Source organism: Sturnus vulgaris, chromosome 2 (genome assembly GCF_052056855.1).
Source record: "Sturnus vulgaris isolate bStuVul1 chromosome 2, bStuVul1.hap1, whole genome shotgun sequence".
Lineage (NCBI taxonomy): Eukaryota > Metazoa > Chordata > Aves > Passeriformes > Sturnidae > Sturnus > Sturnus vulgaris.
Genome location: NC_142244.1, coordinates 92,943,066 through 92,969,822, shown reverse-complemented (window position 1 = coordinate 92,969,822; position 26,757 = coordinate 92,943,066). Strand labels below are relative to the sequence as shown.

Sequence of the window (26,757 nt, the reverse complement as noted above, 5' to 3'; positions counted from 1 at the left end):
TGGCCTCAGGGACTGCATTGCATTGCAGTGCAGGCACTGCTTCGTAATTATCACAGAACCTCCCTGCAGGCACAAGACTCCTGGCCTCACACAAGTAACGATTAATGGCCTTTTTTATCTTCGCCACTGCTTTCTCCCCACATTTTGGCTACCTTTCAGACCCTGCAGATCCAAAGACATAACATACCCCACGGTGTCTGTACCCTTCCTGCCCTACGAGCCGCTCTGAAGCCAGAGTGCAAGGCACCCATGAGCGTAGGGCGAGGCCGTGCGAGGAGGGAAATGGGCATGTTTCTGTGTTTTGTCCTGACACCGGCACCGTGGGAACCCTGCGGAGTTCCAGGAGGGACGGGGACGGAGCTGCCGTTCCTGGCCAGGCCCGGCGGGGGGAGCCCCGCGCGATCCCGCCTGCCCTGCGGCCGCTCTCGCGAGGTTTCCGCCCGGCTGCGGCCGCGGCGGCTCCATGCGCTCGGAGCGGGAGGCGGGGCCGGGGCCGCGGCCGGGGCCGGGGCTGGGGCTGGGGCTGGGGCTGGGCCGGCGGCCGCCACACGCGGCTCATGGACACGCTGCTGCTGCAGGAGTCGCCGCGCCACGACACGGACGCTCCGCCGAACCCGCCGCCTTCTCCGCCATCCCCGCTGCCGCCGCCGCCGCTTCACCCGGCGCCGGGGAAGCAGCGAGAGGAGAAGAAAACGGCGCTGAGCAAAGTGAGGGGGCGCGAGCGCGGCGCGGGGGGCGGCTCCGGTAGGAGATGGGAGAGGATGGGGAGGGAGGCTGCAGTGAGGAGACAGAGCCAGCCTGATCTCAGGAGGTTCGTGTGTTTGTAACGGGTATTTCTTCATCTCTGGAATAAGGGTGTTCATTCTCTGGAGTATTGGGAGACCCCCCCCGGCGTCAGCGCTGGAAATCATTTCACCTTTAATTGTGTGAAGTCAAGGCTGGCCGTTGCTGTGGCAAAGCAGCTTCTGTTAAGGGCAAGAGCATATCTCTCTTCTCCGTCTTTATTCGAGCACCTTTCAAGTAATACTTGCAGACTATTGACAGTTGTCCAGGGATGTCACGGAGTCTCCCTGGCTGGAGACTTTCAGAACCCACCTGGACATGTTCCTGTGGCACCTGCTCTAGGTGACCCTACCTTGGCAGGGGGCTTGTAGAAACCTCACTTAGAGGTTTCTACACAATTTCCTGGCCTTTATTATTGGGCAGTTTAGCTAGGTGTGTTGAGTTGACTCTGGGTGGCTGACCTCCAGCCAGGTGTTCTTGCACTCCTCTCTCAGCAAGACCCAGGAAGAAGGTATGATGGAAAAAACAAAGTGTCATCACAGGAAAAACTGACACAGCTGAGGGAGGACCTCATGGCAGCTTCTTACACCTTTCTCACAAAGGAAAATGGAGAGACAGGCACTGATGCTTTCTCTCTGGTGGCCAATGAAAGCATGTGAAGGAATGACACGAATCTGTGTCTGGGGAGGTTTAGGTTGCATATAGAAAAAGGTTCTTCACCCAGAGGGTGGCTGGGCAGTGGAACAGGCTCCCCTGGAAAATTGTCAGCACCAAGCCTGACAGAGTTCAAGAAGCACTTGGCCAGCGCCCTCCAGCACACGTTGTGATTCTTGAGGCAGGGCCAGGAGTGGAACTTCAGTGCTCCTTGTGGGTCCCTTCTAACTCAGGGTGCAGTATGGCTCTAACATGGAGAGAATTCATTTACTTAATGGCTAATTAAAAATTAGAGAAGACTGTTGAAAACAAAAGATGGCAACTAAAACACCTTCCCGCCTCACCTCTTCCTTCCCAGGCTCAATCTCCTGTGCCTGGAAGCACTGCAGAAGGGTGAGGAATGGGGGTTGCTGACAGGACATAACAGCTCCTCTCTGCTGCTCCTTCTTCCCCACACTCCTTCCCTCCTCTGGCATGGGAACCTGACATGGGACACAATGGGATACAGTTCTTCATGAAGTGCTGCAGGAGTGGCTCTCCCATATGCTGCAGTTGTCATGACCTGCTGCAGCATTAGTCTCCTTCACGGGCTGCAGACTTCAGGATAAACCTGATCCAGTGTGGGCTCCTCTGCCCAAGCTGCAGGACCCTTCAGGGCCTCTCCACTTGCTGTGGCATGGGGTCCCCCATGGGCTGCAGGTGGATGTCTGCTCCACTGTGGTCCTTCATGGCCTGTGGGCCAACTGTGTATCTCACCATGATCTCCTTCAAGGGACTCTGCTTTGGCGCTTAGAGCACCTCCTCCCCTCCTTTCCTTTTTGTCTGCAAGGCTGTGTCTTACACTTTTCCCCCCACTTATTCCTCTGTCTTACCCACTGCTGTGCTATCTTTCCTGTCCATTCTTAAATACCTTTCCCGGAGTCACCACCCCTTGGCTTACGGGGCTCAGCTGTGCCCTGGGGTGGAGCAGTTGGAGCTGGCTGCATTCAGCACTGACAGCCCCAGCATCCTCTCAGAGGCTGCCCTGAAATGCCTGCCAGGAGCAGCTAGACACAGAGACCTATTACACTAAAATACTGCTCCAGCAAACTTAAAAGCTGTTTTAATAATTTCTTAGAGATACGTTAAAATTTTTATTTTATCAGGTTTTTAGGTTGATAATTAAATTGCAGTGGTTCTCAGGCTGTTCGTCAGAATATGTCACTTATCCTCCAGTTTTAAAACAATTGCAGAAACTGAGGGAATTTGTGCCATCTGTTTCTACAGAATTTAGATCAAATGTAAATCTCTATTTCTTTTATATATGCAGGTGGTTATTCGAAGGCTTCCTCCTTGTCTAACCAAGGAGCAACTGGAGGAACAGCTGCATCCTCTACCTGCCCATGATTATTTTGAGTTTTGCACTGCTGATCCCAGGTGAGGATGAGCTGTTTCTGTAGGTTTTCAGGTGCTGAAAACCTAATCAAGGTATGTGGGACATTCCAAATCACATGTTTTTCCTCTTTTTATTATTTTTGTTGCGCTACTGTTATGGGCTGCTTCAGAAGGTGGAGATAACTGGATCTCTTGAGGGACATTAGTGTGAAACGACACTGAATGATCAGTATTTGTAAATAAACAATGAAGAGTTTATTGTAGAGCAGTTAGTTTGCAAAGGAAAACAGGTATTCGGTGGTTATTATCTGTAGTAATACAACATGAAAACATAGCAATATGAAAGTGCAACGGCAGCACACAAGGACACACGCAAAGAAGCACAAAAGGAGAAGAAACAAAGTACAAGAGTGTGAGGCTTTGACCACCCCTAGGTCCTGCAATAAGACTTGGTTGCTGTCCAGTCTGGCAGGGGGAGCTGGGGGGAGGTCCTGAATAAGTGCTGGGGAGAAGATGGCAGAGCACACAATCTCTCGGGTTTATGTTCACTCAGGTTCAGGTGACTATAAATCAGGTACCTCCTCAGGAACAGGGAGCTTGATGTAAGAATGTGGATCAGGGGACACTTTCTAAGACAGCACAGCTGCACAGGCAGCCCAGTCAGTTGTGCCTCATTATGTTCCATCAGCACAGATGAACATGCTCTGCTCGCACAAGAATTCTCTGGCATTTCCTTCGGGGTGGGAGTCTCACAGCCCATTGGTTTTTGCAAGGAAGCACAACTTAGCATGACAAGGGGCACAATCCTCTCCATAGGATCCAGCTTCTATCTCTCTCACAGCCCATCATTCACCCTGTGCCTTATCAGATCAGAGATTTAGCCATTACACAACTAAAAGTTCACCTACTCCATCTCAACCAAGCACCCTGGCATCTCCACAAAAAGGGGAAGGTTTTGATTCGTTGTCCATTAACAGTTCAGTCTACTACTTGAAATATTTCTGAAAGCTGGCTGCATATGCAGAGACAATGGCATTCCTGCCCTTTTCCTTTATACTGGAGATTTTCAAACGGAATTTTTTTTATATTAATAGGACACAATGTAGTTTGAAACCCTTTTAACCGTCATTGGTAAACTGTAACAGCGTGCTTAATTGGCTGTGAGCAAGATTCAGCCTGGGGCAAACAATCAATGAATGTTTTCATGAGTTCCATCTGAGTTTAGTTTCTTTGTTTACCTGCATGGGTTTTTATGTGCTTCATACAATTTTTAAAATAATCTAGTTTTTTGTCTCAGCAAAAGTAAAAAAGAAGAAATGTTGGTTGATTTAAATTAAATCAGAATTGCTGGTATAGTTATATAATTTACTCTTTATCACAGTGGTAAAATGCAATTGCCTTTTGAGTAAATCAGTTTCCAGAAAAGAAAACACCATATATGCTCAATTTTCATGTGTTCTGGAAAACTGAAGCATAAGATCCATCTTGTCATATCTTAGTGTGTGATGAATCACCCCTCCACTGGCTCAGCATTCTTTCCACTGACTACAGAGGGATCCCAGCTCTCTATTACTGACCAAATTTAGAAATTAGAGGTTCTCTCAGTTTCACAATCAAGAAGAAATAAATGATTGTTTAGAGAAATTATGACAGTTTCTGACCTAGGTAGTTGCATGTAAGTGCAGCAACATAATAGTAGGTGCTTCAGCTTTTCTGTTAAAATCACAAAAGATGTGAAGTGAGGAAAGAGGAGAATTTATTCTGATTGCAAGTCTTTGTGGTGCCTTACATTGCTCTTCTGAACTTTGTCATCTCTGTTTCCAAATGGGCCTCTTTTAAGCTTCTGTCCCAGCTGTTCGTTTGATAAGGGGAAAATACCAAAGGCAAACCAAAATTTCTCTGAAGAAGAGTGTCAGTTCTCACTGTATTTAGATGAACAAATGCCAATTTACAGTTCAAAAAATTCCAATTTTAGTTTTCCAGAAGAGTTTGCATAAGAATTTAGAGAGTTGTCCTCTTTAGAAAAGAGAAGGCACTGACAACAGTTGCATATATAAAGTTTCATTTTCTCTCCTATGTGATGAAATTTGGATTACCTAAAAATCTTGCTGTTCACGCATTTCATTGCACCTATGGCAGGTTACCAATGAAAGATAATGTTTTCTCTCTCACACTGTTACTTGTCATGTCATTCTCTTCTGCCTTCACAAATCTAAACTCACCAAAAAACAAAAACTCATTTTAAGTTTAAATTTTTCAGCATTAAATGTTTTGTACTCGCTCCTTTTTTTCTTCATCCTGCTTTTCAAAAAATTTGTTTTCAGACAGAAGATATATTTTTTCAGAATGGGTTTATCTTTACCAGGTTTGTATGGCTACAGCTTCTTTCAGCAAAACTACACAGCTTACATGGACATTGCACTGCCATTCTGCAGTGTTGGCTTGGCTGATTATTTGTCTTTTGACTGGCTCAAGATCACTTTGCCTCTTTTGTCCACTTGGTTGAAATGCTGACACATACCCGTGTATATCTTTTTATGAGTCATCTCTTTACATTACCCACTCGGAATATACAATAAACTTTCAGAAAGTAAAAGTTTAATCAAGGTTTATCTCAGTCTTCTCTTACCCAGCAGAGAACACTTTTTGAGTATAAAGCATTGTATTGCCATATTCTGTCATGTTATGGACAGTTCACAAGATTTCAGCAAACACTGTGCATGTATCTTCATGTCATTCCAGCTAATGGAAATCAACAGGAAAGTCTACAGGACAAGGTGGGCATGGTTTTCTCTGTCTTTCACTGAATAGCTTTTTTCTAGATCCGGTACCATGTGCATAGTGGCAAGCAATCCAGAGAATTCAGTGATGTTAAAAACATATGAAGAATAAAGGAAATGTCATGTCACCCAATGAGAAGGATTTGAAGAAGCTACTCAGTGAAGAGGATCTGTTTGTTGGAAAGGGAAAGGGGCATAGAGATTCTTTGATACAGAAGCAGACAAGTTTCCTTAAGAGCTGCAACATCTCAGTTTAACCACTTCTTGTGTAACTACATCACAGAAGTTTCTATAAGCTCATTCAGATTTTAGAACTTATCAGAAATTCATGTCACGAGTGATGGATGTTGGAAATGGGTCAGGAGCAGTTAGACAAATACTTATTTAGATAAGTATTGCAGTTGTGAACTGGGTGAAGTATTTGTACATTTCCCCCTTTTTAATAAACTTTCTCTTGGCATTCTCTATTAGTTGCTGTTGGTAATGGCACTAGAGAGGTCTAACTGTAGCTCGTTCTACATTTTTATTTCCAAGATAATTCATCCTAGAGGACAAAACAAAGATATGCATATCAGCTCCAGTTTCTCTTTTTTTGTAATCTTTATAATATCCTTATAAGTGTATCTTTAAGTTTACAATGTCCCATTATAGGCAAGCTATAAAACTTTTTCAAATTTCATGTGATTAATGTATTTTTCAGTTACATCCATTTCAGTAAAATCGTTTCAGAAAGTGACTTGTGTTTCGTTCATTTTTCAGAGTCATCTGATTCACTGCATTACGTTTATTTTCTCTTGCATGTTAACATCAAAATGCAACCTAAACTGTTAATAGATAATAAAGACTCCGCCTTCTTGACGGACTGTTGTGTACTCAGACTTCAAATATTAACTATTTTCCCAGATACTCTTTCCTTTTTGTCTGCTTGTAAAGATTTCTGAGCCTGTTCTAAAGATTTGACTAATCACTAGTCAAGTGATTGATCTCTGGCCCTTCAGGGTTTGGGTAACCTCTCTGGACTGGCACAGAGTGCTGAGTGCCAGGAATGGTTGATAGTTTTGTGACGTTATAAAAGGAAAGAAATCTGAACACAAACTTTGCATGCATGAAAACAGTACCAATAGTCAGTGCCATGCCAAGTATCACAGAGAGTGATAAAACTCTTCCCGGGAGCAATTATCTTTTTCCCTCCATAACTTCTTCCCAACATTGTGCTCAGGATTATTGTAAGTAAACAGCATTAACACCATAGGACGTAGGTTTGCACTCTGGAACTGCAGTACTGAAGGGACAGAGCTTCGAGGGAGCCACCACTACTTTGTTCTGGGTGAGATAATTGACAGGTTTTGATTGACACAACTCTAGTGTTTCTGCTTTCTCTGCCAGGCAAACTGCTCATTTATAGCTGTAAAAAGGAAAGACTTAAGTTTATTTGAAATTGTGCCAGTTCCACCCATTATGAGAATGACCACAGAAGATGACAAGGATGAAGGCCAAGAGATTTTAGCTTGACATGACAATGTTGATGATGAGTTATCAATTATTGTATGAATGGGTGGAGGAGTTATTTGACTCTCCAAAATTTAGTTGTAGAGCTCAATACATGTAAGTATGTATTTTATAAATGCTGACCATGATTCATAAGTTGATAAGTATTTTACTAAGATGAGATTGCTGTTTTTATAGTATATATGTTGCTGTTTAGATTGTAAATAACTATTGAAAATTGCATTCCTGTATATCAATCTTTTTACACAGTTGTGTTAAAAGTTACTTTGTCGAAGAAGTAAACATTTAGAACGTGTTTTTGTTATTAAAGTTGCTAGAAAAATAAGGACTTAAAGAGATTATAGACTAAGTGTTACAGAAATAAATGTACCCTTTAAGACTGAATACTCTTGAATGCAAAGCAGGAAAAAAAAGAAACAGTGTGCTGGAATGAATAAATGTGTACACTCAGACTCATCTGGGTTATTTCCATAGAGATTGCTCCAAGTGCCAACATGTGCAGTGCATCTGTCCAAATCATTATATGTATGGAAAGCAGCATTATAGACAGCAAACATATGGCAAAATAGAACCAGCTCCCTGATGATAAAACTGAATGTCAGATCCTGAATGAAATCTGTGCTGATAGATACTTGAAAAAAGGAGGAGACAGAGAGTTCACTGGCCTTTCTGTAGGACTCAACTGAAAGACAAAATCCTGAAGAGTAAAGAGTATTTTAGCCAGTAACTGCTAAATACTAAATACAAAAGTCAAGCAAGAGTGTTTCTTCCTAGGAGGGGTTGTTAGCTTCAGAGTGCCTGTAGCCCTGTGAGGCCATGTGCATTCTTTTCTGCATGACCATGCTGTTGAGTTTTGAATGAATAGATAATCCAGGGTGGGGAGTAGCTGCTGGAAGTCAGGTGTCTGAAACCTAGAAGAAAAGTGATATATATGCAAGCCAATGCTAAGTAGGCAAATTTGCTAGGTTTAGTTAGCTTCCCACCTAGAACGTTAATTTTACTAACTTTTTTAGGCACACTGCACACTTTGCTGGGTAAGAAGCCTAAGACAAGGGTTTGAAATACTCCATTGGGTGGGTTTTGTGCACTAAGCACTGTCATAGCTAACTCACATGCATATGAGAGCCAACTCTCTTGTAGAAGCTCCATCAGAGAAGGAACTTTTAACGACTAAGCATTGTCACAGCTGTTTCTGTAGCTTTCTACCCTGATGCATAGGAACAGTAATGGACAGACAATGCTGTATTACTGTGCTGCACATCAATATCCTGCTGTGCTCAACCATGCTTTTATATTGTATGTTTCTGCTGATGCATGTGAAGTTCCTGAAGATGTTAGTAATGTATAGCAACACCACTAGATTCCTTACTTGCAAGGTAAATTCTAAATCTGTTTTCCAGAGTCCTGTTTATACAGACTCAATTCTTTTGTACTAATAAGTGCTTAATAACTATAAGAAATATTCCTCAGTTTTGAAAGATATTCACTCTGTTTAAGCTGAAAAAGCTAGAAAAATAATGCGCCGTCTACCAGGAAAAGATGAAGTTGCCAAAGCAGGTGAAAGAGATGCCATTGATACACCACCTAAAGGAAACAAGGAAGGAGTAAGCCTTTGTATTTTCAGTTCTGTTTCACAGTGTGTCCAACCGTAAGGTTCTAAGTTCCTACAGGAAAAAATATCTAACTGTATGATGTAGCTGCTTGCTGTGCACTGAGGCAGAGAAGTGCCACAGTAATGTAGGCATGTACCCTTGTCCAAGTAACCGTTTTTAATCTACAGAAACTTTTAGTATTTTACAAAAGCTGAAGATGGAAAGAACAGTGAAGTAGTTATTTAGATAGGGACTAAAACTGACTTCCTCAATCTCAATAATAACTGGAATGAAAAATAATGCTCCCTCAAGATTTATCTGATTAATATTTAGCACTTCAAGTGTACAATCATATCAGTCTCATGTCATGCCTCATTTAATTTAAACCGCAAAGAACATGAAACATAAGAATAGTGCTGTTGATAAGACAGAGAAGAAATCTGTCTTTTTATATCTTCATTGCATCTTGGTGGTAACTACAGCCATGCTATGGCATCTTTCAGCTCTGGCCATGCCCTAGCAGGCATTTAAGATACCCACTTACAGTTCATGCAATGCTGTTCCTATCCTAGAATGTCAAAATATACTATATGGGTATATATGGATAAAATGGCTCTTCCCCTCTTCCTTGGGAGTAGTTTATCCTCTTTAAGCTGTAGAAACACTTCATAGCTGGTATTTGCAAAGCATCTAAATGAAAAAAGCCCTCTAGGTTGTTTTGGTTTTTTTAACTTCTTCTGGCTACAGGATCAAACACAAAATTGGTGGGTGTACTAAACCATCAGTTATTGACAGCACTGCTCTTTATGGTCTCCTCCTAGCACTGTAAGTGGAATCCATATGGATGCATGTTTTAAAAATAAAAAATTACTTGGGAGCAGTGTTGCTTTGAGCTGCCACATATGTGGATCCTGTGATCTAATCCATATTTTTGCTCTTTCTCATTCATTGTGAAATCTGATTTTGAAAGAGCTGTGGGACTGAAATTCATTTGTAGCTGTGTGGGTTTATTGTCTCCTGGTGCCAGTGGTGAGTTGGTCTGAAGACAAGGCTATAGGTGACAATGGAATTATGAACATAGGTATTTTAAAGATGTGGGCTTGTGTTAAGATTTGTTGAAAAACCTCATGTAATATGTAGTCATCATTAAGTCAGTTTAAGACAAACTGACTTATATATAACAATTGTAGGAGTTTAAAGCATGTACATGCCATGACTCACAATAACTTAGCTGATGGGTTCTAAATCATTCAATTACCTCAGTTTCATCGTGGTTGTGGTGTGCCAGCCCTGAGGTTTTTATCAGGCACATTAAACATTTACCCATGGAGTGGGATCTATGCCAATAAATTCTTGAAGAATCAGAATTATTTTAAGTACCTATTTCTTTTGCTAGAAATGCTTTGGATTTTCACAACAGCTGTTGGTCACAACTAGACATTGCATGTACGTTGATAACACATGGATATCCGATGGAGTTTATTTATTTGTGTATAATTCAGTGGATTATATTGCCAACTGTTAGGTTTCTTATTCTTTCTTAAAGATGGAAATGTATTTAAATACAGTAACAGCCTGGAAGCTGCCCCTTCACTGCAGTGTTATACTTAATCTTTTCTATTTCAGTGACACAAGGCTTTTCTTAGTATGCACAAGAAGTTCCCCAGAAACACTGCTGTTATTCATATCTCTTAAATTGGGGAATATTAAAGTTTTGATCTGGCACAATTGGAAATGCATGCTCTGCAATTTAGAGGGACAAAATAAATTGGAAATATTTGTGTCAGTTCAGAATATATTTCACGGTTGCATACAGAACTCTGATTTTCTGTTACGTTTTGTCATATATCTATAATTAGGTATGTATATGTAAAGGCTGCTTAAGGCAGCAGTTTCTCAAAGAAGATGAGAATTACGATGTGATCCTTCTGGTTTTATGCTTTCCATAGCCGTGAAAAGAATAATAAGTAAAAGAAAATAAAATTGTTTCTTGTTGCAGCCTTTATCCTCATCTCTACTCAAGAGCATACATTAACTTTAGAAATCCTGAGGACATCCTTCTTTTTAGAGATCGCTTTGATGGCTATGTCTTCATTGATAATAAAGGTTGGACTATTTGTAAGATATTAAATGTGTACATATACATATACCATTTTAGAGCATCAGTTTGATTCCTTTTCGCTAGTTATGCCATTATTTCCTCACTATGCAGTTAATTACATAAAAATATGTTAACATTTCTCACTTATAATAAAGTGCAAAATACATTTGTCCATGCAGTCTTGCTTGTCTATGTGGTGTGCATGCTTTATGTGCATTCTTGTACTTTAGACAATGCACTATCAAGATCATACTAAGAAAAAAACCTTGTGCAAGCTTCACAATTCATTGCAATAGTAACTGAACACACTGTGAGCATGGATTTTTACATCTTCAGTGTTTCTGAAATAAAGTTCTGCCATTTATTTCTGTTTGGATAAAGCAAAAGGAAACCTTCAGCATTTTGGTTACCCACTTTTAAGACATGTCAAGATTGAATTTTTAGGGCCTTTGCAGACAAGTTGAGTTGAGTTCCAAAACCAAGAATGGCTAAACAGATTGCCAGTTTTAAAATGTTCAGTCTGCAAATGTTTGCCTAACAGTAAAAAAAAAGTCCATAATGTAAGTATGGATAAATCCAGGTCTCCTGCAGGAGTATGAAACTGCCATCAAAAAGAAGTGATTTAGCAGAACTTTAGCAGTTTCTTGCCTCATTCTGTAAAAAATTGCATAGGTTATGTAAAATAGACATAGATTTGTGGCCCTCTTGTACAGGCATTCTCTATTCTGTACACTCAGTGTTGCAGAGGTCCTGTGAAAAGTAGTCCTGCCCACTCATACTAGAAACTGATCTCTCTAAAGAACATGTCAAACTAATGAATTCCTCTTCAGTATTTCCTACCTGAGATGTTTTATATGCTTCTAATATCCCTCAGATTTGGATGGCTTTTGTAGAGATGAAGAAAAACACATTCCTAGCAGTGTGCATTTCCCAGATTTAAAATTCTGGATGTTTTAAGATTAAAAACTGAAAAGAATTGTTTTTATGATTCTGCTAAGACTTTACCTAAATTCAGCATGTTCTTCAATATTATGCTGGACTGAAGCCAGAATACTCTGCAAAACTGAGCTTGGACACAGTTGGCCAGTTTGGTATGATTGCTTGTACAATTGAAGGGCACAAGGTTTGATCAGAAGTGCTTTCTGGTGAGGCTTGTGGCAGCATTGCATTATGAGGCTAAAACTGAAACAAAGATTAGCAGGTTCAATAAGGTTAACAAATATTCTAGCAGACGAAGACAAGTTTTCCATGGATTGAGTAAAGTGTAATCTTGAGCCTGCTGCACATGGAAACCGAGTGAAATTCAAAACCCACACACAGTTCTGACTCCAGTCCAAAGAAGAAGCCAGCATTTACGGTACAACTCAAGGCAAAGAATCCCTGGCAGTAAACACAGGCAAGAGTTGTACAGTCCATCGTAAACAGAGAGGTTTCACACAATACATTGCAGCATTCTACAGCTGTGGTTCTGAAAGGAGATGCTTTGTTGTTTTATTGCATATTACACATTATTTATTTATTTTTTAGGATTTTAGGCAACAAATCCTTAGAAAAGCAACTCAACAGTTTCAGGTTGATTTCCCAATAACACTTATTCACTTGTCCAACTGAGATTTTGTGATAGATTTTTCTGATCGATGTCTGTGAATAATTAAAAGGGAACTATAAATAATAATGCAAGAATTTTATTTTGCAACAGTAGTCATCCTCATTTTCACAGTCTTGTCAGCATATCCAAATAAAACTTTTTTTTTTTAATTTTAAAATGTCTCTACTTGTAACTTTTCATTAGAAGTTTAGGAGTGAATTGTAGAAACATTTACTTTTGTTTTCACATAAGACTTCCCAACACATGTTCAAGAGTTTTGAAAATCTTGCTTTAAGGTGGGGAATATTTCTCCCCCCCAGAAAATTAAGGATTGATTTCTTTTAAGGTTTGGAATATCCTGCAGTGGTTGAGTTTGCTCCATTCCAGAAGATTTCAAAAAAGAAGCTGAAGAAGAAAGATGCCAAAGCTGGGAGCATTGAAGATGGTAAACATCTTTTCTTGACATCACAGTGGAAAAATTCTGTTATGCATTGCAAAGTGTTAACATAATTCAAAAATTTTTCTTCACAGATCCAGAATATAGGAAATTTTTAGAGAATTATTGTGCTGATGAAGACAAGATCTGTGCCAATCCTGAGATTCTTTTGGGAGAGATTGAGGCCAAAACAAGGGAGCTCATTGGTCTGTTTTCTTGATTTTTCTTATTATTGGGAATATTCAATATCTTACTTTTACATCTTTATGATATTATCTGCAAGAGCTGACCTGTTCAGTCTAACAGATTTATATTACTGCAGTTAAATATTTGTTTTCTAGGCTAGTAGTAGCAGTAAACCTTTAAGTCTCTATGCATGAAATCACTTGGCTTCACTTGAACTTTTGCATGCACACACACTGGCTTCAGAAATAGGCCCTTAGTGATTCTGAATACTTACAGATATATTAGTAGATTGAAGATTTATTTTTGAAATACAAAATAGCTGAATCCTTAACCATTGATCCCTGATATTAGCTGCTCTTATTGAGAAACAGGAAAACCACTCTCTCTCTTCTCACAGTCAAGATTCTGGAAAAGCTCTGAAAGTAAGGCAACACCTTGTTTTCTGTATGCATGCAGCATGACTTCCGCAGCCCTGGGGGAAATCTTCAGTGCTAGTATGCAGTTTTCAGGATGACATGGAATTTTGATGTATCTTCAAGTGATAACATGCACAACGCTTAGTGTTTCCCTATGTGTGACAATTGAGTAGGAAAAAATACTGACTTTTGCTGTTATTTCTTTACAGTGTATCAGTGGCCACCTCTTATGATTAGAATCATAGAATCCAATCATTTAGGTTGGAAACTTGCTGTTCATCAAGTACAACCATTAAGTCAACAGTGCCAAGTCCACCACTAAACTGTGCCTCCAAATACCACAATTGCACATCTTTTAAATACCTCCAGGGACAGTGACTCCACCATTTCCCTGGGTAGCCTGTTCCAGTGCTTGACAGTCTTTTGTGAAGAAATTTTTCTTAGTATCCAATATAAACCTGCTCACTTGCATCTTGAGTTGCATCTTTCCCCTTTCCTGACACTTGTTACTGCTGTTTGAGAGTTGACTGGAAAGATTTGGAACTCTAATGAGGAAGTGGAAATGGACATTTAGATAACTCTGCTATAAATAAAACTTGTTAGTTGCTGTTTTAGATGGGGAAGTCACCCAATAATTTTTATTTACCCCGAATCTTCAATGGTAATTGACACCAGAGTAAAGGCAGTAAAAAATTTTAATGTTTGCAATTAACAAAAAGTTTATGGTTTCAAGAGGTTTTATTAACTTAAAAATATTCTATCAGTGAAGATGATTAATCTTGAGGGTTGCTGATTTCTGAGTAACAATATTAGCTGAAGGCTTTACATTAAACTTAACCCTTCTAGTGTTTAGTTTCTGTTAAATCAGAGGAAATCAAACTAGCTTTATTTTTCCTGCCATTCAAAGCTGTGGCCATTGCTATCAGTACAAAACCAAAGATTTCTTCAGCAGGTAGCATGTGTATAGCAAAATTATGTAAGGGTTTAGCTCTGTGTCCAGTCTCAAAGGTGTTACTCCTATTGACATCAATGAAGGATGTGCCCAAGACTTTGCTGGCAGAGTTGAGCGTCACATGCTCAGCATTTCTCCATGTAAAGTTACTGCAAACCAACATGTTTTATGCATCATGCCAGATCCGTTGGCTGATCAGTTTCCATGTGACAGAGAGATATGAAAGAGATTTTCTCTGTAGCAAAATGAAGATAAGCTCTTTTTTCTGATTGGTTTGTAGACAGCAAGATAAAATGTAAAGTTTTGCTGACAAAGCTCTTCATTTAGTATTTTCTTTTAAAGATTCTTAAACATTTTAAGAAACTGCTCTTAGGTTTGTATTTATAGTGAGGCCCATAAATAGGATGGGTAAGATTCAAGTTTGATAAACATTGTTTTTTTCCCTTCCTCTTTTGGTAGTACTCATCACACTGCTTCTCTCCCTTGAACTTCAAGTTACAATTTCTCATTAAACCTCTTGCACTGCAGTCTTAGTCATGGCTAGGGTCGAGTTCTGAACTCTCAGTGCAGCTTATCCTTTCCCCAGACCTTGCAGTTACAATTTATGATCTCTTTCAGCATGTAAAGGTGCCCAGAGGCAACCACTGCCCAGGCGGGGGAACTTAGGGAGGAGGAGAGAGAGGCAAAACTCAGATCTGAGGGACGGAAGGGGGCTCCTGGAACTTAAAACTTGTCAAAAATGATGGGCAGGTGGGGAGGATGGGGAGGCATGGAAAATCTAGGGATAGAGGGAGGAAAACATCAAGTCAACAATCTTTATTGGTTGTTGAGTCCTACCACTGGTATTTGCTAAAAAGAAAGAGTGAATCCTATCAGCATTCCCATTCATAACTGTGTAACAAAGTTTTGTTATTAATGAATGGGCTTCCCCCAGCATAATCTGACTTTCAATGCAAAAAGATATAAATGTTTTTGGGGTATGAATTGTGTCTAGATTTTGGCCATGTCATTTCAAATTTGTTGAAAACCTTTTTAATTCTGTTTTTTTTTTCTTTTTTTCTTTCAAGTGTTGTCATGTATTTCAATAGGGAATGTTTTTCTGTGGTTTGAGGGAGAATCCAATACATAACTAAAACAATTTCAAGTAGTAAACATTTTCTATTCTGGGACATCTAAAACTGACAAAATTTGTTATAACTACTCACAGCTGTAAGTACAAGCTGAATTGAAATCTGAGTTCAGTACTCACAGTCATGAATAAAGAATTTGATAAAGAACATGATAAAGAATTTGATTATGTTCTCCAAGTTTTTGTAGAATTTGGGGATGGTTCAGTCAAGTGACTTGATTTCAGAGCATGGAGACAGCTCTGCAGTAAAATAATAGCTGTGTGATCCAGTAGACAAGACCTCTTTTTAGCAATTTGGGAAGCCAGAGTTTTATTAGATGGGCTGATACTTTGCTGTGTAACCTGGGACAAACTCCTTATCTCTTATTCCTCCTGTTTTCCCGTGGAAAGGTGAATACCAAATGTCACATAAATGAAAATGTTGTATGAGGCTGAAAATGTTTCCTTCATGGTAAACTTTGAAAACTGGAATTGAAAAGTGCTATGTGAGATTACAGTAATGTGGGCTTTGTATGAGCAACAATATAGCTAGATTTTGATGTACAAAAGTAAAAAGTAGGAATAGATTCTGAACACATTTCTTTCTTTTTTGTTGAAATAACCATTCAGTGAGCAAGAGAAAAGCCATTCTCTTGAACTGAAAGGATATGATCTTTAATTAAACATCAAATAATCAAGCAACATATTTCTGTTGCTTCTAATGCTAACATCAAAAAAGCAATGAAGTGTTTCTAAAGGAGAATGATGGGAATGCCTTCAAAAATAAATGAAACAAATAGGTTTATCAACTATTTAGCTCCCTTTCAGATAAAATTAGAAAAAGGGGGTTAATAGTAGAGTAAAGAAATGAGTACATTTTAGGAGTTGAACACTATGTCACAAATTTTTTGTGTTTTAGCTAGAAGAACAACACCCCTTTTGGAATATATTAAAAATAGAAAATTAGAAAAGCAGGTACGTTCAGACTTTTGCCTGAAGTTCCACATTTATGTTTCATATGGTTTTCTGTTGGACAATTTACAATTAATAATTCTTGAACTCTTCAGAGAATACGAGAAGAGAAAAGAGAAGAACGAAGGCGGAGAGAATTGGAGAAGAAACGTTTACGGGAGGAAGAGAAAAGGAAGCGCAGAGAAGAAGAAAGACGTAAAAGAAAAGAAGTGGAGAAGCAAAAGAAGATTTCTGAAAAAGAAATAAGGATCAAGGTAACTGAGATCAATGAAAAAAATTATTATTCTTTTGAAGTTATTCAGAAATTCTTTAGTATCTCAATGTTTCTTTAGTGTACAACAGCACAGTGTGGAGTTTTGACTGGAAGGGAAAGTAATGTAGGGCTTTGACAAAGTATTGTTTGAAAGGATGACGGATGGCCTTACCTACCGTGATGTGCTGGTGCAGTTACAGCAGGTAACTCAGGTGTCTTCGTACAACTCTGCTGCATTCTATGCCAGCATTACCTGACAGAATCAAATTGTTCTGTGCCAGCCTGTTGGAAGATTATTGTGGTCCCCATATGGGACATTCACTTAAGAGTTGGACCTGAAGGTCCTTGTGGCCCTCTTCTAACTAAGAATATTCTGTGATTCTGTGTTTCTTTGAAATACAGCTTTAACACTTTCTGTCATGCAAATTTTCATTTGGCCATACATGCAGAGACACATATTTATGTTTGTGCTCAGAACTGATGTATTTTAATTGTATGCTTTAGCCAAGTTATAGCAAAGTCTTGCTAATTTCAGGTTGCACTGCCATTTAACAATCTGAATGGATTTTAATGATATCACTTAGGAGGGTGTATCTTGTACTATGAAGTCAGACCATATAAAACCATCTTATTTACATAAGATGACATAGATAAAACTGTTCATCTGAACCGAATTTTCTGTTATTGGACAGGCTTTTTATTTGGCATAAGAATCTGTAGCATAAAGCAAGAACACACGGACTTGACTCAGATTTAGTGGTGGTGATAAGCCACAGAACTGTGGACATATTTCCTTATTTCTTCTTGGAAAACACTTTTCTTCACCTTAAAGTATAAAAATAGTAAATTCTGAAGCTGAATTACATGTTTTTCATATCTGGATATAAGAAAAAATACTAGAAGTTCATAAGAAAAGGGACTTAATCTTTAAACTATATTATTTAAAATTACTTGTCCAGAAAACCCCAGTATTTATGATATATCTGTGTGATATGACCTTGAAAGCTATTTCTTTTCTGAAAGAAAATGAAAATATTACCTGAGAGAAACATTATAGAAGTTTTAAATATTGGAGAAGAATAACCTGTGCTCATTTCAGAAATGAAATGGTGTAATGGAAAGACTGAGATATTCCGCCTAGAATTGATATGTTAGGGTAATAATTTGAGACAGTTGGTCCTTTTAGAAAGATTATGGCTTTAATTCTATATACTGCTGAAACCCTGTATGGGTTGCTATGAAAAGAACAGACTTCTTGAAAATCCTAATCTTCAAGGTAAAAATGTAATGACTTATCATCTGCTAATATCACAAGGTTTTCCTCATCTGTATTTGTGTCAGGATGTACTAAGCACCTACTTCTTTGTGCCTGTCTATCCCAAGTAATTCATATGACACACATTTTATATGTAATATTTGAAGGACTGAAGTATTAATCCTGCTTTCTTTGTAGTATTGTAGAGGTTCTGCTTCTTATTTTATGGCCAATGACACTGAGCTCTGTTACATGATTTCTAAGAAGCCAAAGACCATAATAATGTCTTTATATTTATAACTCAGGAGAGAAAAGTAGGTAAATGCTCTGAGAAGAATAGGTAAGTGCTTTTTCCAGTATTCTCAGCATATTTGAAAGTGTACAGTTGAATGCCTGTTAATGACTATCACTCCTTAGTAAATGTAAACTGCCCTTTTGAAATAACTTTAAATTTCATACTTTGTAAAATACATTCCTAGCATATAAATAAGGTATCTCCAATCTTAGCAGGTTACTGATGTATTTAGTACTTGTTAAAATGTCTGTACAATAGAGGAGAATAATTTTGCACCATGTATAAATAAATATCTCTTAGCTTCTCAAGAAGCCTGAAAAAGGAGATGAACTGGCCAGTGAAAAGCACAAAGAGAAAGGTGAAGAAGCTGACATTGAGGAAAACAAATGGGATAAATCACCTGGATCTGGGAGCATAAAATACAAATCTTTGGAGAGTTCACTGAAAGAACTTAAGGAAAAGTAAGTAGTATTTATCTTCTAGTCTTTAATTTAGATCTTAAATGCTTTCATCACAAGGCTTAAATATAAGTGGTGCATTGACAAGATGTTCTATCACTGAAGAACCAATTTCATTCTGTTGTGAACAAATCTCTTCCTGTTGTTTTGGTAAAAGGTTTTTCGTAACAATTTACTGACCTGGTGGCAGTATGAGTGGATGCAATTTGTTATTGGTGAAATGCTATGAAATCCCAGATTGGAAGGATTTCTGCATGAAAATTCAAGTCATTCAAGTCATTTTGTTGTTATTTCACCTGTTTCCCATCAAGAGCTCAGGTAAGGCTCTCTTTCCATTACTCATGCCAAAGGCTAAATTGGACACAATGCCATACTTTTCCTTCACACATGGGCTAGCTACAATAGGCATGTAAATGTGTTAGGTAAGTGAGACAATGGCAAAATACTGAAGGGAAGAATGAAAGCCTTATGATAGATACGTGCAGTAGGCTATCTCTATCTCTCACTGCCTTTTGTGTTAAATTTGCAGTGGTAGGAACAAGAGGCATAGCTCAGTTCTATTACTGCTGTAGCCTGGAAATGCCTCATCTTACAAGTGTTTCCGGCACTTGGTTCTTGTCCTTTGGCACGTGAGTCCCATTGCAAGCAGGATTTACCCATAAGATATATAAGATAAATAACTAAGAAAAATGTATATGTTCTGAATGTTCCTGAAAACTTCCATGTCCTGCTGGAATTGAAAATATTCAGCAACTTCTTTGTTGATGGTCTTCAAGAAAGGAAAAAGAATAGGCTCTACAGAAACACTTGCAGGGGCATATCAGTTGTTTCCTACTCATAGAATCTTTCAGGTTGGAATAGACCTTTAAGATCATCAAGTCCAACTGTTTACACCACACTGCCAAACTGCCACTATAAACTGTGTCCTTAAGTGCCACGTCTACATGTCTTATAAGTACCTCCAGAGAGGCTGACCCCACTACTTCCCTGGATTTTTATGGATTAAACTGCTGATGATGCCATGTAACATTGTTTGCTATTGATCCTGTAAGTTTAATAAGGCATTAATGTAGATTTTGCTAATGTAAAACAGAATCTGTTTCTCTGCACAGGTGCAGTAAGCATTACCTTGTGTTTCCAAGTGCTGATTTCATCTCAATTTTTAGTGAGTAGGTAGCAAGCTATGAGCTGTTTCAGTTAGATTGAGATTTGAAGTTGAAACTACTTTGTCACTGACTCAGAAGTTGGTAATAAGCTGTAACTGCCAACTCTACCTTCAGGAGACTGAATTGCCTGTTTGAAAGCATGTCAATGGCTTGGTAGCAATAACTTCCTACCACAAGCAAAAGCTCAGAAGCTACATGGTCAAATACAGATTTGAAGCTACACTAAACAGAAGTGTGCTTCCATTCCTTTTATTTCCATTCATTTCTGCTTTCTCTGACTATAACTTTCTCTTCTACCTATACTCTGAAATTGCTTCCCCTGCCATTTCCACTCTTGCCTGCCTGTTCACTGTGACTGAATTTTAGGAATCTACTTTAACCACTCTATATACAGGAATTTGTATCCCTGTCACCTGCCTGCCTTTAGACACAGCACTTCCTCCCCAACAGTAACAGATGAGGGAAGAGACAAGTACCAGGCAATACTACAGCAACAAATCGAGGGGATCTTTTTGGCTTTTTGGAAGGTCATACCCTGAGCTTTGCTAGGGCTTGGAGTTAGGTTCTGGAATAGCATATTAAAGCCACATACCCCTTGGGAGCTAACATAGTATTTTATATAAATGTATCTGTGCTACAGGTGCAGGATCTGTGTAACTGTGGTTGGTTCAGGTGTTGTGACAGCTGGGATGTTGCTTCCACTTGGTGAATGTGTTATGCTGACACAAGCTCAGTCAATCTTGCAAAATGCTGAGTAACTTACTCTCATTCAGATTCTTCTCTGACTTTCAGTTCTTCCTGAGATGGCGATCCTCTTTTGGCAGCCCCACTAATGCACAAGTTCATAACAGATGCAAACAATTTTCACATTTCTGTTATATGGGAAAAAAGTTATATGTATAGATACACTTTTATTTGTATTAAATAATTCTAAATGAGAAGCATATCACTACATATTTAATCACTACAGCATTAAAAAAATCTCCATCCTCTCTGATTCTATCTGCAGTTTCTTAAAATATAAAGAGACTATCAAAAGTAACTTGCTACTTCAATATTAAGTATTTATACATATGTGATAAAAAGAAACTGCCGTGTTTGTTCCTTTTGAAGTTCAATCTATTTTATAATTTTTCTTCATTATTTGCAGTTTGGCCGTATGAGGGAAGCATCCATTTGCTGAATTGGAACAATGAAGTGAATATAAGACAGCTGAGAATTTTATCAGACAGGCAGCAGAATGTTGCCAATGGTCTTTATAATGTAGACAATTTACAGCATAGCAAAAATTAAGTATCATGTTGTAGTAAGGTAATGGCCTTTGCTGAAATAAAATACACAAAGGCAGGCTAGGCTACTTGGAGACACAATAAACAAAAACCTGGAACATAAGTATTTATTTTCACAAATGTCTTTTTCAAGTTATGATGCCAGTAAATAATTTTTGCTATAGAGACTTAAAATTTACCAGTTGATGCATGCACAATTCCTTCAGATCTTGAATGTTGCTGTTCAAAGGAATACTTACATGCATGATTCACCTCAATGCCAGGCTACAAGAGCTAATAGTGCAGCATGTGTTTATATGAAGAGTATCAGGGAACTATTGATAGGATTTCAAAGAGGGATAGAAGGTGAAGAATGGGCCTTCCACAACAGTTGCACAAAAACTTGATAAAGCTTTGTCTGCCATTCTGTACTGAATGCATGGTCAAGGGCTGGACATACATGGGTGAAATATTCAGCATATAACCCCTTTGTAATGAGAAGAAAACAACCTTGCCGTACTACTTATCTGCACACTTCTGAAGTCAAAGGAAAGCTTTGACTTGTACCTTTCTTGTAGCTCCTTTTTACTGTTAATTGCTTGGATTTTCTTTCTTTTTATACATACTCATAGGTCACAAAATGATAGTGACAAAGAGCAAAGAGATTTGGAGAGAAGATTTCGAGAAAAAGAACCTGAAAGACAAAGGTATCGATTGGATGATGGCAGAAAGCATAGAAGTCACTATGAGTTTGACAAGTTTATGAGAAGGAACGAAGAAGAGCTGAAATGGGGGAAAGGATACAACCAAGACAGAGGAAAGAAAGGGAACTACAACTACAGCTTCACTGTGGAGGCAGTAGACAAACTGGGTAAAGAGGACAAGTGTGATGACATGGCATCCAAAAAGGAGCGCATAAGAAATAAGGTTCTTTTATTCATTTAGGATAATCTTTCATTAGTTAAATATGGTTCAAGATCACAGGTTTTAGCTTCTGCAAATTCAGCATAAAGATGCTTTTTCAAAAGATATCTTTATCTAATTTTCAGTAAAACCCATATTTCTTTCTGGGTTGTTGTTAAAGGACACACCAATTAAAATAAGTTAAGGTTACAGGCTCATTCATATTTACAATATATAGAAGACTTTCTGTCTTCATTTCAAACCTGTCATTTTAAGAATACTATTCTTGGAAGCCTTACATTTTATAAGTGTATTAAAAATTGTTACTTCTGATCTGTAATGAGAAAACGGTGGCATGTTAGTCTTTTAAAAAATGTACTTCCATTATTCTCATAAAATAATTATATTATGGATTTGCCAGGCATTGCTTGGTAAAGCAACAATAAGGACTTAAATAAATAGCTAATTCTGAGAGCATGAATGTATGGATTCTTCAGTACTGCATACCTTCCAGTATGAAAAGGCTGTCATTTTATCAAGATAAATTTATCCTCATAGCTGTTGTCAGGGAAAGAGCAGATGCAAAACCAGTATGAGCAGGGCCTGTATCAGAGTGTGTAGTAGAGCTGTCCCTTATTGTCTCCCAGAGATACTGGTATCGTTTTTCTCAGGCTAGCTGATTTCACGGATGTGCCACAGTCTTTTCAGGATGTGGCTGTGGTTACTGCGCTGAAAAGAGAGAGAAAAGACAGAACACACACGGACCTCTTTGGGGAAAAAAGGCCAACTTTATTGTATGGACAGCCCGTATTTAAAGTGTGTTACGTGCAGCTAGGACAGGACAGTAGTTCATTGGACAATTGGGAAAAACATCCTTGGGACAGTACCTCAGGATGTATCCCATGGGAAAGACACCAGGTGTTAATCTTTATTATGAATTCCACTCTGTTTTTCACCATATTATCACCTGGGAGACTTCCTCCCTAACTGAAGCTGTAGTCAGCTTGTCAGCCTGGCTAGTTCAGTAACAGGAAGAAGGGAAAAATATTTTTTCTCATTCTTGTCATGCACTTGAAATCTGTCAAATTAATCTCCAACCTTGGAACTGGATGATGGGACTTGGGGGGCCTTTTGGCAAGTGTTAAGAAGCTGCCTGCTTTTTATTTCTTTGCATCACTCTTCTGATAGCTTGCTGAGTCTCTGGATTAGTCTACACTTAGGACTAAAATGCTGGATTTGTTCCCTAAAAAAATAAGCACCATCAGTAAGGTATTTTGCAGTGTGGTGACTTTTTTCCTTCGCGTAGGTGAGATTAGGGGCTCAGTTTTACAACTGAAGTATAGCATTGACAATGCCAACACAAATTTTTAGTCAGAGATGGAACCTCTTTCTGAAGTTTGTAGGAATTAATTAGAAAATGGAAAAATTCCAGTGTAAGTAACATGATAACTTTTATGCAAACCGCAGGCTACAGAAGCTGTGGTAGGAAAGGTCATTTGGACCCTTTATCGTAAACTTTCTGCTTGTCAGAGGATCTACTTTTATGCAGGTGCTTGGGATTTAGAAAGATGTGTTATGCATTTCATAACACACTGCAAAGCACTAGCTAGAATGATCTAGTCATAAGGCTCAGTAGCAAATATTGACATCTGGTCTAAAGAGAAGGAGGAAAAAAGTGAAGGAAAAAAAGACAAGTGGGTCAAAAAAGATGAAGGAAAAATAAAAGAAAAGAGGAAATGCATATTGGAAATAAGAAAAAAAGAATGAAAAAACAAAAATCCAGAATTACTTCAAATTATGAAGGCAATTGAAAATCCGTATAGTTCAATGTAGGACAATTTCAGTGCACTGCTACTGTCTTTAAGTAGGCTGCTGTCTGTCTGCTGAACTTAATACAAGACTGATCAAAAAGCTCAGGAACTGGTATTGGCTCAGAGCTTTTGGTTGCTTCATAACGTTATGTAAAAGTATAATACCCTTACCAGGAAAAGACTTCTTAAGCAGAGTTTCTAACTGGTGTGTTTTACTAATGAAATTTCAAAAATAGAGAGTGCTCTGAAGAGCTGCAGGGCATCATCATTTGCAGGCTTGAGGTGTCTTTTCCGTGTAAACAGACTCCTTCTTCCATTTTCTCAGGATCAGAGCAGCCTGTGTATGATTGGGTCATTCACAGGACCTATGTATGCTCAAATTGTACTTACTTTGTTATCAGTGCATTAATTCCCTTGCTCTCATACTCAGTATGGAAGGCAAGATGAAGTGGAGCAATAACTGTGCAATTTTATTTTGATGTGTATAATTCAAATGTGCATTGCATGTTTAAATTCTGGTAATGATTGGGTAATGGTTGATGATCAGTTGAGGATTATTTTCTAGCTGCTACCTGCTGAGCTGTTCTCTGGTCTGTCTTGGATTTTCATGCTTATATGTAATATTTGACATTCATCTGCAAAGCTGCAAGTGCACAGGCTATTGTTCTCAGCTGATGTTAGTGAAGGTAGCAACATTTCTTTTGTTTTACTTGTAATACCATGTTTGATAATTGTCTGCAGTATTTCTCCTTGTTTATGTCAAGGATGATAGGATCTTTAATTTTTACAGCATTTTTCATTTATTCAAAATGCTTGGCTCCCAAGAATAGTGTTATAAACAGCACATATTGAATATTAGGTTTTGAATACACAATTTTCCTTACATTCCATTTTTTCCTGGTTCTTATGAAATGTAATGTAATTTAACACAATATCTACTTTCTTCATAAAGATTCAAAACTCAAAATTCCACAAATGTGTCCCACGTGGGTTTCTCAGAGTGTTAACCATTATCTCTTTCCTTCTAGGATCGTCCAGCCATGCAGTTGTACCAGCCAGGAGCTCGCATCCGAACACATATGGGACCTACAAGTAAAACCTATGACTGCAGTGGGAAATCCTTTGAAGATGCTCTTGATAAAAAGTATGAGGCAGATAATTCAGCTGGAGCTAGTTTTGAAAAGACTGAAGAAGCAGAATAAAACAATCTGGGGGAAAAGGCTTATGAAAAGGAATGAATTTAAGATTCAGCGTCATCACAAAAAATCCATTGGGCTATTTCAGACCTCCACAGGCAATTGCATCAAGAAAATAATAATAGCTCTGCCTCTTACTTTCTGTAAAATAAAGGGGAGAGGGACTGGAGATATATAAAATACCTTACAGCAAATGAATATTGTTGCTTTTTTACAAAAAGCAGCTCAAGCACTCTTCACCTAATTTAAAAGCAGTTCAAATATTTTATTAGATTTACCTTGAAATAGAAGACCCTCTAACAATTTTAGGGGAATATTTATATAAGACTTTACAGAAGCTATGTCATCTTTTTGAGTCTAAAGATATGAAATGTAAATTGGCATCAGTTTGAAATCTGAGGCACTTTACATGTATTTGGTGCATGACTTGAGGGTCCACAGGACCACTTCCTGCAAATGGCAGGGGCGGGGGCTGCTGCAGGGTGCTGCAGTCGGACTCAGTGGGACCAGCCCTGGACGAAGCTCTGGAGCCAGTGGTGTTTGCAGGATGAGGCCCACAGTTTGCACAGTTGTGAGGAATGTCCAGTGGTATCTGTACCTCATGGTGTTTACGTTGGTTTTCAATTAACCATAGTGTCAGATAAGTGTTAGTAAAGCTACAAGTATGTTGTTGGAGAGTTTGTCATTTTCTGAGCCACTTTTGCCTTTTATGTTTTAAAAATTTCCTTGCGCTTAAAACAGAAGACAGCTAATGCAAACATCAGCACATTAACAATAAATCTGGATTTAATTAATTAGTTGGTTTTTACTGTTCTGACACTGACTTTTGGACAAAAAAAAGTGATTGTACAGTGATGACTTTTTATATGCTAATGTTTCATATAAGTTGCAGTAACAGGATTTGGAAAATATGGGAATATTCTGCAGTTTTATTTGTAAAAAACCTAAACACACATGAATGTCAATTGCAAACTACTATTTTGTAAGATCTAGGCCAAATTCTGCCCTCTAAGGCAGGTACATATTTGTGTGTGTGTGTGTGTGTGTGTGTGTGTGTATGTGTGTGTTTGTGTGCCTTTTGTTGGTTTCAATGATATATGTTTGTTTATGAAAGGCCAGGATATGTTCTTTTATTTTTCATGGCTGAAAATTTCTCAGTTGTCTAAAACTGAGATCTGCTTTGTCATTGAAGTTAAATAGTAAGATATTTATTTATTTTTACATCCTTTCTGAACATTTTATTATTACGCATAACATCTAATTGTCCTAGACTGAAAATTATTTATTGTATTTTAACAGATATTAGGCATTAAATAGAATAAAAGCAAAAAAGATTTTGATTATGATTTGGAGATGTGATACTGTGCTATTTTTTATCTATTACTTCAGAATAAAAAAGTACGATGCTATTATACTGCTTTGCATGCTTCAGAAGCAGATAAAAATACAGTTGAGAAGAATTTTGGTATCAGGCTACATAAGTCAGCTGCCAACTAAAATTACTTCAAGATTAAGTAAAACTGCTGCTAGAGAATCATCTGGGCTTAGCTCCATCTAAAGTTTATCTCACTTGCCAAGCTTATCCTGACTGTGGAAGAAAGGATTTTGTTTTGGTGTCCTGGCTGAGCACTGGGAGGGTAGGCTTTCCCCTCAGTGAAAAATCTTGATTTGATCCAAGGAAACTCATCAGGGAAATTCTGC

At 38.5% G+C, this 26,757-nt stretch overlaps 1 protein-coding gene across 4 annotated transcripts; it reads left to right on the top strand.

The window, feature by feature from the left end:
- The first annotated feature begins 501 nt into the window (after positions 1 to 501).
- On the top strand, positions 502 to 26,402 carry UPF3A (UPF3A regulator of nonsense mediated mRNA decay). 4 transcript variants are annotated; one of them, XM_088160119.1, is made up of 11 exons: positions 532 to 707; positions 2,747 to 2,853; positions 9,440 to 9,517; positions 10,692 to 10,798; positions 12,728 to 12,826; positions 12,913 to 13,023; positions 16,399 to 16,454; positions 16,547 to 16,705; positions 18,555 to 18,715; positions 21,779 to 22,073; positions 24,889 to 25,844. In XM_088160119.1, the coding sequence occupies exons 1-11, from the start codon at positions 558 to 560 to the stop codon at positions 25,060 to 25,062; spliced, it is 1,497 nt and encodes a 498-aa protein (XP_088016245.1). In that variant the 5' UTR covers positions 532 to 557; the 3' UTR covers positions 25,063 to 25,844. The 4 variants fall into 4 exon arrangements, with proteins under 4 accessions (XP_014740572.1, XP_014740576.1, XP_014740573.1 ...); XM_014885086.2 differs by lacking the exon at positions 9,440 to 9,517 and having other exon boundaries at positions 502 to 707; positions 24,889 to 25,850; XM_014885090.2 differs by lacking the exon at positions 9,440 to 9,517 and having other exon boundaries at positions 504 to 707; positions 21,779 to 22,017; positions 24,889 to 26,402.
- Positions 26,403 to 26,757: the final 355 nt, after the last annotated feature.